This window comes from Leptopilina boulardi, unplaced genomic scaffold (assembly GCF_019393585.1).
Source record: "Leptopilina boulardi isolate dan_hultmark-lab unplaced genomic scaffold, ZJU_Lbou_2.1 LbouV2_341, whole genome shotgun sequence".
Classification (NCBI taxonomy): Eukaryota; Metazoa; Arthropoda; class Insecta; order Hymenoptera; family Figitidae; genus Leptopilina; species Leptopilina boulardi.
The window spans coordinates 5,019,929-5,035,262 of NW_026137909.1; the positions used below are offsets into that span (position 1 = coordinate 5,019,929).

The 15,334-nt window shown below is 23.2% G+C and overlaps 1 protein-coding gene across 2 annotated transcripts in view; it reads right to left on the reverse strand.

Moving 5' to 3' along the window:
* LOC127285742 (uncharacterized) overlaps positions 1–15,334 on the reverse strand; it is a 57,360-nt gene that overhangs the window by 17,702 nt on the left and 24,324 nt on the right. For both annotated transcript variants that reach the window (XM_051311888.1, XM_051311886.1), the window contains one exon: positions 1,120–2,790. In XM_051311888.1, coding sequence (XP_051167845.1) covers positions 1,120–2,436 — 1,317 coding nt within the window. In that variant the 5' untranslated portion in view covers positions 2,437–2,790. The remainder of the gene's footprint in view (positions 1–1,119; positions 2,791–15,334) is intronic.

The following is a 15,334-nucleotide window of genomic DNA, read 5'->3' on the forward strand; positions in this document are numbered from 1 at the left end:
ATAAATTAAATTGTCGTTTATATATTTTATACATTTTCTAAAGAAATTATTTGGAATTAAAATTTTACAAAATATATTCTATACGGAATTAAAAGAAAATAATTCCTTTTAATTCGGGAAAATTCCCTCTTTTTATAATTTTACGAATTTCAATATGGTTTATATTTTTTATACTTTACCAGAAGGAAATATTTGAAATTAAAAATGAAAAAATATATTCTATACCGTATTTGAAGAAAATAATTCCTTTTAATTCGGGAAAATTCCCTCTTTATATAATAATTTTCAGAATTTAAATATCATTAATACTTTTTATACTTTATTTAAAGGAAATTAATTAAAATTAATTTAAATTAAATATTTAAATATCATTTATAATTTTTATACTTTATCTAAAGAAAAATACATATTTGGAATTAAAAATTAACAAGGAAAACCTATTCTTTACAGATTTTTAAAAAAATAATTCCTTTTAATTCGGGAAAATTCCCTCTTTTTATAATTTTACGATTTTAAATATCGTTTATATTTTTTATATTTTACCAGAAGGAAATATTTGAAATTAAAAATGTAAAAATATATTCTATACCGTATTTGAAGAAAATAATTCCTTTTAATTCGGGAAAATTCCCTTTTTATATAATTTTACGAATTTAAATATCGTCTATATTTTTTATACTTTATCTAACGAAACTGTTTGTAATTGTATATATATACATATTTATATATTCTATACGGAATTAGAAGAAATTAATTCTTTTTAATTCGGGAAAATTTTCTCTACATAATTTTACAAATTTAAATATCGTTTATATTTTTTATATTTTATCTAAAGAAATTATTTGGTATTAAAATTTTTTAAATATATTCTTTACGTATATTTTATGAAGATTTAAAACAAATTAATTCTACTTAATTCGGAAAAATTCTCACATAAAATTTGATACATTTCATGTCGTTTATATTTTTTAATACTTTACCTAAAGAAAATATTTGGAATTAAAAATTTATAAAATGTATTCTATACTGTATTAAATAAAATTAATTCCTTTTAATTCTATTTCCAAATAGAAGTAATAATTGAAAAACAATTAAAAAGTAATTTAAATTGAATTTTACCTGTGTTTTGTTGTTAACGTCATGATTTGCCCTCGTATTATTAACACCCGTTTGTCTGGGACCTCTTTTATCAAGTAATAATTCACTGGGACATTTTTCAAATATAAGAACCCTCTCAGCCACTGAACCCCTCGTTAAAAATGGTCTCACAGGATTATTTCCCGTTCCTCCACTTCCCGTTGCTCTAATATGTTGTTTCTGTTGCATTGTCAATTCAGGATGTGGAACTTGTTCAAGTCTTGGCCTTGTGGCATTAACTTTAACACCCCATCTTGTATGCACCAAATCACGTTCATCTTTGGTATCATCAATTTTTGAACATTTCTGTAATTCAGGCTCAAATTTACTTCTTGTTATTGAAACATGTTGTTCAGGTGAATTAATTTCTTCATTTTCTTGTTTTTGCTTTGGTTGTTGATTTTGTGCGGCACAATAACGAATCTTTGCATAATCGACTAGAGACATTTTTGACAAATTATCAACATCATCTGATGATTTCATTGTTTTTTCATTAATCATTGAATAAGAATTAGAAATAGAATTTGAATGAAGAATTGAATCCGTTTCATCGGCAATTAATGTACCAGTCTTTAGGGCATCAATGAGCCTTTTTTCCTCGCGTGCAACTTCCTTGAGATAAATTGAATTATCTTTATCGATTGAAATTTTTTTTTGATTACGCATTTTTGTTGTACTCATATCGTTAAAAATTTTATTCTTCAATGGCCATGTATTTAAACTTGAGGAATCGTCGGAAAATTTATTCACTAAATTATTGGGTTTTTCAATTTCTTTAACATTATTAGAGAGATTTAATTTTGCTATTTGTATAATTGATGATGGTGATTTGGATTTATGGAGATTTTCAGTGTTTAATGATTTTATTGATTTTGATTGTTGAATGGAATTACGTTCAAATTTTTGTAATGCAAATTGAATTGATGAGGGTAAATTTTTACCAGGCGAACGTTGACGCGCTGCAACGCGTGCCTTATCTTCTTCAACGAAATTATTCACCAATTTTTCAAGATTATTATTATCTAATTCAGGTGATGAATCAACAACACCATCGATGACATTTAATTTATTGGCTGATGGTGAAATTGGCGATAGTGCACTGCCAAATTTATCAGCAGCCGCGGCATTATTGTGACAATTTAAAATTTCCGTTGGTGCAAGTCCACGACTTTTCCATGTTTGATAAATTGCCTCGGCATGATCGCTTATTTGTTTTGCAATTGCGGCAATATCCTCTTCACCTGATGATGTCTCGGCGGTGAATTTTCTTCTATGATCACGTTTTGCCGTGGCTGCCATATTTAATTGCGATGAATTATTTTCCAATTTGGAAGGATAATCCACAATTTTTTGATCTAATGGATCCAGGATCAAATCCGTTGGAATCCCAAATGTTTTTTCTTGATTGTCAATTGAGGAAGAAATCAAAATTTTTTGTCAGCATTGCTCAGGCCATTTGCGGACCCGAAATTTTAAAATGAGTTTCATTTTCCGCAAATTTATTCCTTCATGTTTGAGCGGATATGGAGAAAATTGGAATCACTATAGTTTCTTAGCTATGGAAATTCTGCTAAAACTAAAATCTGATGACGGAATTTCTTCTTTTTTTGGAAGGCAGTTTTTTTATGGCACAGGAGATTCTTCGGAAAGTATCTGAAACAAAAAAAATGAAATATTGTTATCATTATTTTATTAGATATTAAATTAACAAAATTTTAGGTTTAGGAGGGAAAGAGTAAGAGCATTAGGCTGATTAAAACAAGAAAATGGGTTTATGTCCGAAGGCTAATGCGATGTAACGCTGCAGTAGGTATTCATTGCACAATTCATATTCCTTCCCTTCCCTTCACTCTCTCCTTTAGCATGAGAGAGCGCAGGTCCCTTGTCTCTTTTTCTCTCTTTCTGCAAGTTTGAACACACCAAGTTAACCGACTGATTTCAACTCGATGGCAACACACAAAGATATATATATGTTACGTAATACTTTGCTTATACTTTCACACAATTCACACGGAGGATGAGCAATTATGGGATGAAGCATTGTCAGTTAGGTCGTCGAGATGTTAAATTTAGATCAAAAAATTTCACACACACATATATATACATATATATATATACCAGGGCTCAAGAATTATGAACATTTTACTTTAAACAGAAAAAAATGTACAATAACTATTTTTATACCGTCACAGAGAGATAAAATCGATTTGACCTTAGTAATGAAAAAGAAAATGTTAACCTTTTTATGCATTGGATTTTTCATAATTTCCATTGGCCTGAATTAAAATTTCAAATTGAACTGAATTTTCGTATTTAAAATTTTTTATTTAACTGAATTCATAAAAGAAATTTTTATTTATACAAATTTTTATTTACCGAATTTTTATTTACCGAATTTTTATTTGTCCGAATTTTTATTTGTCCGAATTTTTATTTGTCCAAATTTTTATTTGTATGAATTTTTAAAACACACAGAATTTTCATTTATCCGAAATTGCAAATGACGCAAATTCGCGCCAAATAATGCGACGCATGCGTAATGATTATATAAACATAACCAACAAAAAAAAAAATTCGGCTCGTAATTATTAAATCAAATTTATATAAATAAATTAAAATAAAGACAAAATTAAAGATTATAACAAAAATAGAAAATGAATAGAAACTAAATAAGTTAGCTGGTATTTTGAAAAATTGACCAATCAGAAGTTATCAAAAAAAAAAATTGTGATTGGACAATTTTAAAAATCCCGTCGTAATCTTTTTGTTGGTTATGTTTTTTCGGTCATTTGCAATTTCGGTAAAAATGAAAATCGAATAATTATGAAAATAATTCAAAATTAATATCAAAAAATAGTGGAAATAAAAAAAAAATAAATATCGAAAGAAAGAATATTAGAAGAATGAATATCGAAAAAACTGAAAATAAGGAAATTTTTTTATTTAGTTTATATATATATTGAGTAACCAAAGATAAATATCTAAATCAAAAATTATTGATTCCTCTTCGATTTCCTTCTCTTGTGTCATAATTCGAGGTCGAAACTTTATTAAAAAAAAAAATATGAAAAAAATGTGACATTCTTATAACCAAACGATGATTCTAAACGAATTCTTTTTCCTATAATGTCAACTTATATTGTACACCAGTAGTTATAAGAAAAATATGAACGAGACCTTACAGGCATCATCAGCCCACGTATCGAGTCAGGCACTAAACATGTATATATGTCTATGTGATAACTACTACTATTCGCTTTTTATATATATATGAAACAAAACCTAAATATCTCCATCACAGTCACAACCTCTTAACACCCACACAAATTTCGCGTTTCTCCACTTCTTTATATCCACAAGTGAGAGAGATGCCACCTTCCTAACGAGACAAGAAAAAAAAAAAATGAAGGACCTCCTTACTCTAATGCCTTGAAACCGCACTGCAGCTTCTCAAGTGGCCACGACACATCTCATCCCAATTTTACTTTTTTTTTTTCTTTTTACCAACTACTGCAAATGGCCTTCATCAATTTTCTTTCTTATTTCTTTTTTTTCCCATTAGCAATGAGGTGAGATTTTTTTTTTGCAAAATTCACTAAAACTACAAAATAGCTGATTCAAAAAGGGAGAAATTAAATTTAGAAAAAAATTAATTCCATTTAATTGGGGAAATTTTCTATTTTTTGAAAAATTAATTCCATTTCATTAGGCGAATTCCATATTTTTTTAAAATTTATTCCACTTAATTCGGGAAATTCCTTATTTAAAAAAAAATTAATTCCATTTAATTCGGCGAATTCCATATTTTTTGAAATCTATTCCACTTAATTCGGCGAATTCCATATTTTTTAAAATTTATTCCATTTAATTCGGGAAATTCCACATTTTTTAAAATGAATTCCATTTAATTCGAGAAATTCCTTATTTTTTAAAAAAATAATTCCATTTAATTCAGGAAATTACGTATTTTTTAAAACTAATTCCATTTAATTAGGGTAATTACATATTTTTTAAAATTAATTACATTTAATTCGGGAAATTTTCTATGTTTTTAATTAATTCCATTTAATTCGGCAAATTTCATATTTTTTAAAATTTATTCCATTTAATTAGGGAAATTCCATATTTTTTAAAAATTAATTCCATTTAATTCGGGAAATTACGAACTTTTTAAAATTAATTCCATTTAATTAGGGCAATTACATATTTTTTAAAATTACTTACATTTAATTCGGGAAATTACATATTTCTTCAATTAATTTTTATTTAATTCGGGAAAATTTCATAGTTCTTAAAATTAATTCCAATTAATTCGGTAAGTTTTCTATGTTTTTAATTAATTTCATTTACTTCGGGAAAAGTCCTTATTTTTTAAAATTAGTTCCATTTAATTCTATAAGTTTTCTATGTTTTTAATTAATCCAATTTAATTCGGGAAATTACATATTTTTTAAATTAATTCCATTTAATTCGGGAAAATTTCATAGTTCTTAAAATTAATTCTATTTAATTCGGGAAATTAAATTTTTTTTAATTAATTCCAATTAATTTGGAAAAATTTCATAGTTCTTAAAATTATTCCAATTAATTCGGGAAAAGTCCTTATTTTTTAAAATTAATTCCATTTAATTCGGTAAGTTTTACATGTTTTTAATTAATTCAATTTAATTCGGGAAAATTTCATAGTTCTTAAAATTAATTCCACTTAATTCGTTAAGTTTTCTAAGTTTTTAATTAATTCCATTTAATTCGGGAAATTCCATATTTTTTAAAATTAATTCCATGTAATTCGGAAAATTCCTTATAAATATGATTATAAAATAATGTAATAAAATATATAAAAAAAATGAAAAAAACAAATTCTGGCAAATAAAAATTCGGTCAAATAAAATTTCTATGAAGTGAATATTCCGATATTTGAAAATTCTGTAACATAATAAATAAATAAATAAACATAGAAAGTTTATTTTAAAATTATTGATAAAGAAAATTTTTATTAATGCGTATCAAAAATCATTTACATTGACACCATAATAATCCTGTTGCAAACCGGAATTTAAATGAAAATAAAAATATGTCTTATTTTGAGACTGATTAATACACCTACTGACTTTTTTTTTCTCGTTAACGTCGAAAATTTGAGGATATACCTCGAACATATATTATTTATCATTTTTAAAGTCTAAAAAAATATATAAAGACGAAGACAAGAAAATAATAATCACAATAATGTCTCAGTAATATTACATTTATATATGTATATATATATTTATATAAATTAATCGATTGGATGTTGAGAATTTGCTGTCGACGAACTATCGCCCACCTCATGGATAATATAAACATAATATTATAAAAGTCAGAATGCGTGGCGTTTTTGAAAAGAAAAAAAAAACTGAAAAGAAAACAACAAAAAATCAAGGTTTCATATTAGAATTTCATTGAATTTAAAATTGAGTTAACAAAAAATATCTCACTGTGATTAAATTTTCAGAAAATAAAAAAATTATTTTTTATTTATTAAAAAATTTTTTAAAAAAATAGAAAAATCTCGGACAAATATAAAAATTAGTCCAATATTTTCTTTTTTTAAATTGAAAAACAAATTGTTTTTTAATTAAAATGTTTTTTGCAACAAAAAAAATATTGTAGTTATTCTTTCTCGAGAAATATTTTTTTAATTTTGAAAAAAAAATTTTATTTTTGCGCTAAAAAAATTTTCAAATATATAATGTTTGGAATTATTTCAAAATATATTTTTATATATTTGCAAAATATTTATTTATTTGTGGAAATAATTAGTTTTGCGACAAAAAAAAAATAAAGAAAATTTTTTTCGAAATAATTTTTTAATTTAGAAAAAATAAATTTTTGTGCAAAAAAAAATTCTCTTTCGAAATATATAATGAAACAAAAAAAAAATCTTATCACTCAATATAATTTTTAAGTTAAAATTTCATTCGACCTTTTCCAATGGTAAAACCGCCCACTTATTATATATGGTAAACGGACTCTTGTGTATACTCGATTTTTAAAGACTTAAATATTTCAGACTTGCCATTTTATTTACTATATATATATATATATATACATATAAAATAAAATATAACTATATTCTCATTATTCCAAATCAGGTAATGTTTCTGAGAAAATAATCTTACACACACTTTCCATAGTAAAGAAAAAACTTAACGTCTGGTTAACAAACAAAAAAAAAAGAAAAAAAAAATGAGAAGGGGGAAACATTTTGCAAAGAATGGGAAAAAGTGGTTTTGTGTGAGACGAATAGTGTTTTTCTTGGAGGATATTTCCTTTCTCTACAGCCCAGAATGGTCGTAGAAATAGAATCTTGTCACACGTAAACAGTACATACACGCACACAAATAAGCATACACATTTATATATATATAATGTTCATTGTTCTCTTAATATTTCTACTCCATTCATTTCTATTATTATTTTTATAATTTTGTCTTTACAGTTTCGAAATATAGATATCCAACTAACAAATGACAATAATTCTATTTAATACACCATAAGAAAAATATTATTACTTGGAGAATATAATTATCATAATATTTTTTTTTTTTTTTTTTTTTTTTTTTTTAATTCAGTTTGTACGTGTATATAACAAGGCTATGGAATTAAATGGAATTAACAGAAATTAACATATAAATAAAAATATAATTAAAAAGAAATTAATTCGATTTAATTCGGGAAAATTTCATAGTTCTTAAAATTAATTCGGCAAATTCCTTATTTTTAAAAAAATTAATTCCATTTAATTCGGGAAATTACGTATTTTTTCAATTAATTCCATTTAATTAGGGCAATTACATTTTTTTAAAATGAATTCCATTTAATTCGGGAAATTATATTTTTTTTAAATTCATTCCATTTAATTTGGGAAATTTTGATAGTTCTTAAAATTAATTCCAATTAATTCGGGAAAAGTCCTTATTTTTTAAAATTAATTCCAATTAATTCGGTAAGTTTTCTATGTATTTAATTAATTCCATTTAATTCGGTAAGTTTTCTATGTTTTTAATTAATTCCATTTAATTCGGGAAATTACATATTTTTTTAAATTCATTTAATTTGATTCGGAAAAATTCCATAGTTCTTAAAATTCATTCGGGAAATTCCTTATTTTAAAAAAAATTAATTCCAATTAATTCGGGAAAAGTCCTTATTTTTTAAAATTAATTCCAATTAATTCGGTAAGTTTTCTATGTTTTTAATTAATCCAATTTAATTCGGGAAATTACATATTTTTTAAATTAATTCCATTTAATTCGGGAAAATTTTATAGTTCTTAAAATTAATTCCAATTAATTCGGTAAGTTTTCTATGTTTTTAATTAATTCCATTTAATTCGGGATTAACAGAAATTAACATAGAAATAAAAACATAATTAAAAAGAAATTAATTCGATTTAATTCGGGAAAATTCAATTTTTTTCACTATAGAATAGAAATTTTAATTTTTTTTTAGTAATTTCCTTCGAGAAGAAATGAAAAAAAAACTAATTCTAATTCCAGTAATGAAATACAAATTTGGATTTTTGAATAGAGAGGAATTAATTTTTCTAAATATTTTCTTTATAGATTAAGTAGAATATATTAAAAAATTTTTTTAGAAAATAAATAATTCTAATTATGTTTAATTCAAAATTTTTTTAGAGAATATGAGATAATTTTAATTATTTTTAATTCAAAATTTTAGGCACATGATTATCCCATACAAATCATTAGTTAAAATTTTCAGATTTAAATTTTAGATTCTTTATTTAAAAAAAATTAATTCCATTTAATTCGGGAAATTACGTATTTTTTAAAATTAATTCAATTTAATTAGGGAAATTCCATATTTTTTAAAATTAATTCCATTTAGTTCGGGAAATTTTCTATTAAAAAAAATTAATTCCATTTAATTCGGAAAATTCCATAGTTCTTACAATTAAATCGGGAAATTCCTTATTTTTTAAAATTTATTCCATTTAATTCGGCAAATGCCATATTTTTTTTTAATTAATTCCATTTAATTCGGGAAATTACATATTTTTTAAAATATGTATGCCGAATATGCCGAAACAAACAATCGACAGAAAGATTTCGGTGCAATTTTTAAAATCCACCAATCACGATTTTCTTGACAACTTTTGATTGGTGGAATTTTAAATAGAGCGCCGAAATTTTTCTCTTGATTGTTTGTTCGGTCATTTGTAATTTCGGACAAATAAAAATACGGCGTTTTAAGAATTCTACCCAAATAAAAATTACCTAAAAATTCTTTAAAAAAGAAATTCTAACAAATGTTAGGTTCGAAAAATGAAAATTCGTCTAAAAAAAAAAATAATTATATCTAATAAAATTGTTGAAAAATGAAAATTCTAATTAATTAATTTTTATATGGGATAATCATGCGTCCCCAAAATTTTTAATAATTAAATAATTCATAATTCTAATTTATTTAAATACAAAAAAAAATTTTTAAATTGATGTAATTCATAATTTAAATTTTTTTTAATTCAAAATTTTAGAAAATATGAGATAATTACAATTATTTTTAATTAAAATTTTTTAAGAATACAGTGGAACCTCGATTATCCGAACCCTCTGTTGTAAAACATTTTATCCAAACTTCTGTTATCCGAATTTTTTTTGTCTTTCCGAATCTTAAAATTTATTTTTATATATTTTTTTTCATTTTTAAAATTTCATCATTCAAATTTCGCTAAAAAAAAAAACGAATAGATTCAATTTTCGAAAACAAAATAACAAAATTTATTTCAAAGAAATCTTTAAAAAAAAATCGTTTTTTATTTTATTAATTATATTCATAATTCTAATTCCTTTTAATTCAAAATTTTAAACAATACGAGATAATTCTAATTTGTTTTAATTCTTACTCATAAAAATATAATATAATAATTAGTAGAAAAAAAAATAAAACAATAAACTAAAAAAAATAGAAAAAAAAAATGAAAAGGAACTAATTTTAAAATGACAATAATTTTGAATCAAAGAAAATTTCTCTGAATGAAAAAGTTTCGCAAGATATTCAACATTTTAAGAACATAGTAATAAAGGAAATACACTTTGTGTCCGAGATATTTATATATCTACAATCCACTGAGAAATTTATAGGTATATATATATATATATACTTTCGCGAATTGAGCAAAAAGTCACAACTGCCAAAGTAGAAATAAAAAAAAATTTAACTATTTGAAATATTTCAAAATTTCATATTAAAAAATGTAAATTTTTTTTTCTATTTTTACTAAAATTAAAAAAAAAATTGTTTTTAAAAAAATATGTTGAACAATAAAAATAGATTTGAAACAAAGTAATAAAATTCGAGGAAAAAATAATTTAAACGTTTATTATATGAAGCTGGTTTTTAGCAACGTTAAAATAAAAAAAACAAAGCAACTTGGTTAAAATCAAAATGCATTGTGTTGCAAGTTTTTAATAATATTACAGAACTAGCGAAATTATATATGCAAACGCGCACGTGTAACGTCTCATTCTCTTAATGAGAAAGAATTTTTACAAAAAAACTAAGAAATTAAAAAATTATTTTTTAAAATTTAATTCTAAACAAAGGGGTTACATTTTTTTTTAATTTTTCTCATTAAAAAGTATTTAGATTTAAAAAGAATCAAATTGAAAATTAAAATCCACAAAATTTTGTTGCTACCGAATATGCAAAATTATTATTTTCAATTCATTTTCTTTACATCACTTTTTACTTAAAATAATTTTAATTGAGTTGAAGTTGAATTTTTAATAGAATTCTCATTCAATCGAATTTTGTGTGATTTGAATTTTTAAATGACAGAAATTCCAATTCACTGAATTTTAATTTGTACGAATTTTTAATTAATAGAATTTTTAAGTCGACGAATTTTCATTTGTCCGAAATTACAAAAATGACCGAACAAACTATCAACAGAAAAATTACGGCGCAATTTTCGAAAATTGACCAATTAGAAATTATCAAAAAAAAAAAAAAATCGTGATTGGTCAATTTTTGAAAATTGCGCCTAAATCTTTCTGTCGATTGTTTCTTCGGTCATTTACAAATTCCGGACAAATGAAAATTCGGCGTCCTAAAAATTCGTACAAATAAAAATTAGGACAAATTGGAAATTCGTACAAATAAAAATTAGGACAAATTGAAAATTCGGACAAATTAAAATTCGGTGAATGTACAATAAAAATTCTGCCAAATAAATATTCGGTTGCTAAAAGTTTTGTTAAATAAAAATTCGAATAAAAAGAAAATTCCGTCAAATGCTAATATTCGAAAAATGAAAATTCGTCTAAATAATAATTATTATTTCTAATAAAATTCTTTAAAATGAAAATTTTAATTAATAATTTTTATTGGATAATCATACTCCCCCATGAAACTTTAAATTTATAACCCCCACCACTTTTTACTAATTGTATTTAAATAATTTAAAATTTGGTTTCTTATTTTATTATTATTTTTTATTTTTATCTAAGTCAACAATTTATCAAGATCCAAGAACTTTAAATTTCTGACTGGGACGTTTGAGGAATATTTCCCCCATATGTCTCTTTTTTTTATTATTAACACCAAGCCTTGCCAAAAAATAAATTTTATTACAAATTTTCAACAATGAAAACTTTCAAGAATTTAATAAAAATATTTCTCATTTTCCATAGCAAAAATTTGGTTTATTAATTTTATTTAGAAAAAAAAAATTCCATTATGTTGCATTTTATGTGATATATTATAGAGTTCATCGTACTTCTTTTTTTCTCGTTTTTTTTTTTTTTTTTAATTTGTTATCAGATTTCTTAAATTACGCTTTATACGTTGATGTTAAGTACAGTTGTACATTTAGAATTGCTTGTCTTGTCGAGAATCTATTAATAAAGTATCGTCTTGCCAACGTTTATTCATCGAGTACTCCAAATTTAAATCGTATAGTCTCTCGTTCTAGAATACGGAAGTTTGATCCATATTTTAAAATTAAAAAGAAAAAAAAAAAAAAAAAAAAAAAAGAAATGATAGACAGAAAGAGAGAAAAAAAAAATTTGCATGTTCTGCAAAAGTCGAGATCTTTTTCTATGTAGACAAAGCAAATTTTTCTATAGAGAAAGATGGAAAGAAAAAAAAATTGAGAGAAAGAAAAAGAGAGAATATTTCTTTTGTTTAGTATATACTCAGTGTTTCATTAAAATCTATTGTTTCAATCTCTGTTATTATATTTGAAATTACTTATTATATACCTATTTAAAATAATAATGGTACTACATTAAAGCTAATTAATAGAAATTTTTTGTAATTATTAATTTCTATTTTGAAATTTTTTTATTTTAGAATAATTATTTTTATTGGAATTTATAATTATTTTGGAATTTTTGCAAATTAAAATTACATATATGAGACACAATTATAGTATTTAAGTCGAATTTTTAAAATATCAGATTTTTTATTTCACCGAAACTTCATTTGCCAGAATTTTGATTTGTAAAAAATAATTTTATATAAATTTTAATCGAATTTTTATTTGACTGAACAAATATTCGACAGAAAAGTTTTTGTTTTAATTTTAAAATTAATCAATCACAATTTCCTTGATTATTTCTGATTTGTTAATTTTAAAATTCGCGCCAAAACTTTTCTATTTGTTCGGTCATTTGCAATTTCGGTCATACAAAAATTCGATGATTTAATAAAATTGTCTCAAATAAAAATTCGTACAAATAAAACTACTCACAAATAAATTTTCGATGTAATGGAAATTTTCCTATTTAAAAATTCGACTAAGCAGAAATTTTATTTTAAAAAAATTCTGCTAAATAATAATTCGTTTAAATGAAAAAAATCTCTATTGAAAATTCGGTTAAATAAAAATTTTCTCAAATAGAAAATTATGTTAAAATATGAATTAAGTTAAATCAAAATATAAATATACTGTTAAGTGAATATTTTGCTAAATAAAAATTAGATTAAAAAATTTAATTACAACTTTTGTATTATTTTGCAAAATTAAAATTTTGTTACATCGAAATTTTTATTAAAAACAAATTCCGTAAACTGGAGAATCTGTTTTGGAAAAGTTATTTGCAAACGAATTGCTATTTTGAAAGAATTGGTTAAAACGTCCAGTTTTCATTTTTACCAAAAATTGGAAACGACCGAAAAAACATAACCAACAAAAAAGATTTCAGCGCGATTTTTCAAATTGTCCAATCACAATTTTTTTCATAATTTTTTATTTGGACAATTTTTGAAAATCCATCTTTTATAAGTTTCTATTCTTTTCTTATTTTGTATTTTTATTATATTCTCTAATTTTGTCTTTATTTTTTATTTATATTGTTTCATTATTAATTTTTTTTTAATTTTCGTCTGATATTAATTTAATTTCATTGTATTTTTTTTTGCTTTTTAATTAATTTTTATAATTTTATTTATTGTCAGACAGAAAATCTATGGGATTTCGAAATATCGAAGGAAATTTTACTAAAAAAAAATCTATTTGTCCGAATATTATCGTTTTGTTAATTAATCTATTCTAATATATTCTACTCGGACGAAGAATTGATAATTGCCATAGTTGAAATTTTTTTTGTTGGTTAGGTTTATTCAATCATTTGCGCATGCGTCGCATAATTTGGCGCGAATTTTAAAATGAATCAATCAGAAATAAGAAATAATTGATTAATTTCAAAAATTTCCCGCCAAATTATTTCGATTGGATATTTTTGTTCGGTCATTTGCAATTTCGGACAAAATGAAATAATTCAGTGAAATAAAAGTTTTATTTTAAATAAAAATTATTTTACATGTTAATTTTAGTTAAATAAAAATTCTTTTAAGTGAATATTCTGATAAATGAAAATTAAATTAAAAAACAATATTATGTTAACTAAAAATTCTGTATTTTGAAAAGTTTGCCGAATATAAATCATTTTAAATAGAAATTATATTAAATGAAAATTCAGTCAATTAAAATAATTTTATAAAAATTTGACTAAATAAAAATTTTTTTAAATATAAATTCAGTTTAATAAAAATTCTTTAATATGAATTTAGTTTAATAAAAATTCTTAAGGCCAGGTCCAAGTGAGGCAGCGCCATCTATGTACATTGAATCAGTATCAATATGTTAAATATTTAATAAAATTTTTTTTTCTTATTTTCGTGATTGGTAAATCTTAGGTCGTGTATTTTTTATCGTTTATTAATTTTCCAAATGGAAATAGCATTTTTGATTGTAATTTCTGAGAAAGTACTGTTACAGTTTTTGTGAAAAAAGTGCTCATATTTAATTTATTGACATGAAATTTTTTTTCATTATTTTAACTCAAAAAAAGTTTTAGCTGGTGTATATCTTGCCAATAATCAATTATCCATAAAGGAAAAAGCATTTTACCATCTTGTTTTCAAGAAAAGGCTGTTGAAAATTTTCCAAAATTTTAGTTTCAATGTAGATGGCGCTGCCTCACTTGGACCTGGCCTTAAATATAAAAACCAGGGAAATTATATGTAAATATACAAAACTAATTTTTTCCGTAGTGATTAAAAATTTATATAAATATTTAAATAAAAAATTTTTGTTTTGAAATAAAAATTTTTATATAAAATTGAAATAAAATATCGCTATTCAATGTAATATTTATTCTAAAGTGTAAAAATATTTTTCAACAATTAAACATTTTTGATCATAAAAATTTTTTTGCCCCCTTGAGATTTAAATTTGTGTGTGTGTGTGTATGTATTTGTTATTTTGACGATCGATCAAGTGTCCTATTTCGCGAATCAACTATGGAGGTGTGTCATCAGAAAAAAAAGAAAGAGAGAGAGAGAGAGAGGCAGAGACTAGAATCGATAAGGGAGCTATAAAGATAATCATAGTCAGCAACTAATTCTATTTTAAAACTACTTTTTCCAAGAAAATCCCGTGAGAAAAGAGATTATATATATATTGAAATTTGCTGACGATTTCAAGCGTAGTGTATATTGGAAAAGCAAGTTTTTTAAAGAAAAGATAAACGTAATAAAAGAATTTTAACTATTTTATATTGAAATATAATAAAATACGTTTTATTTTTAAAAAAATTTTTCAAATGCATAAATAATGCGAAAAATTAATTTTGTTAGAATTTTTATTTAATAGAATTTTAAATTAAACAGAATTTTATTTCAC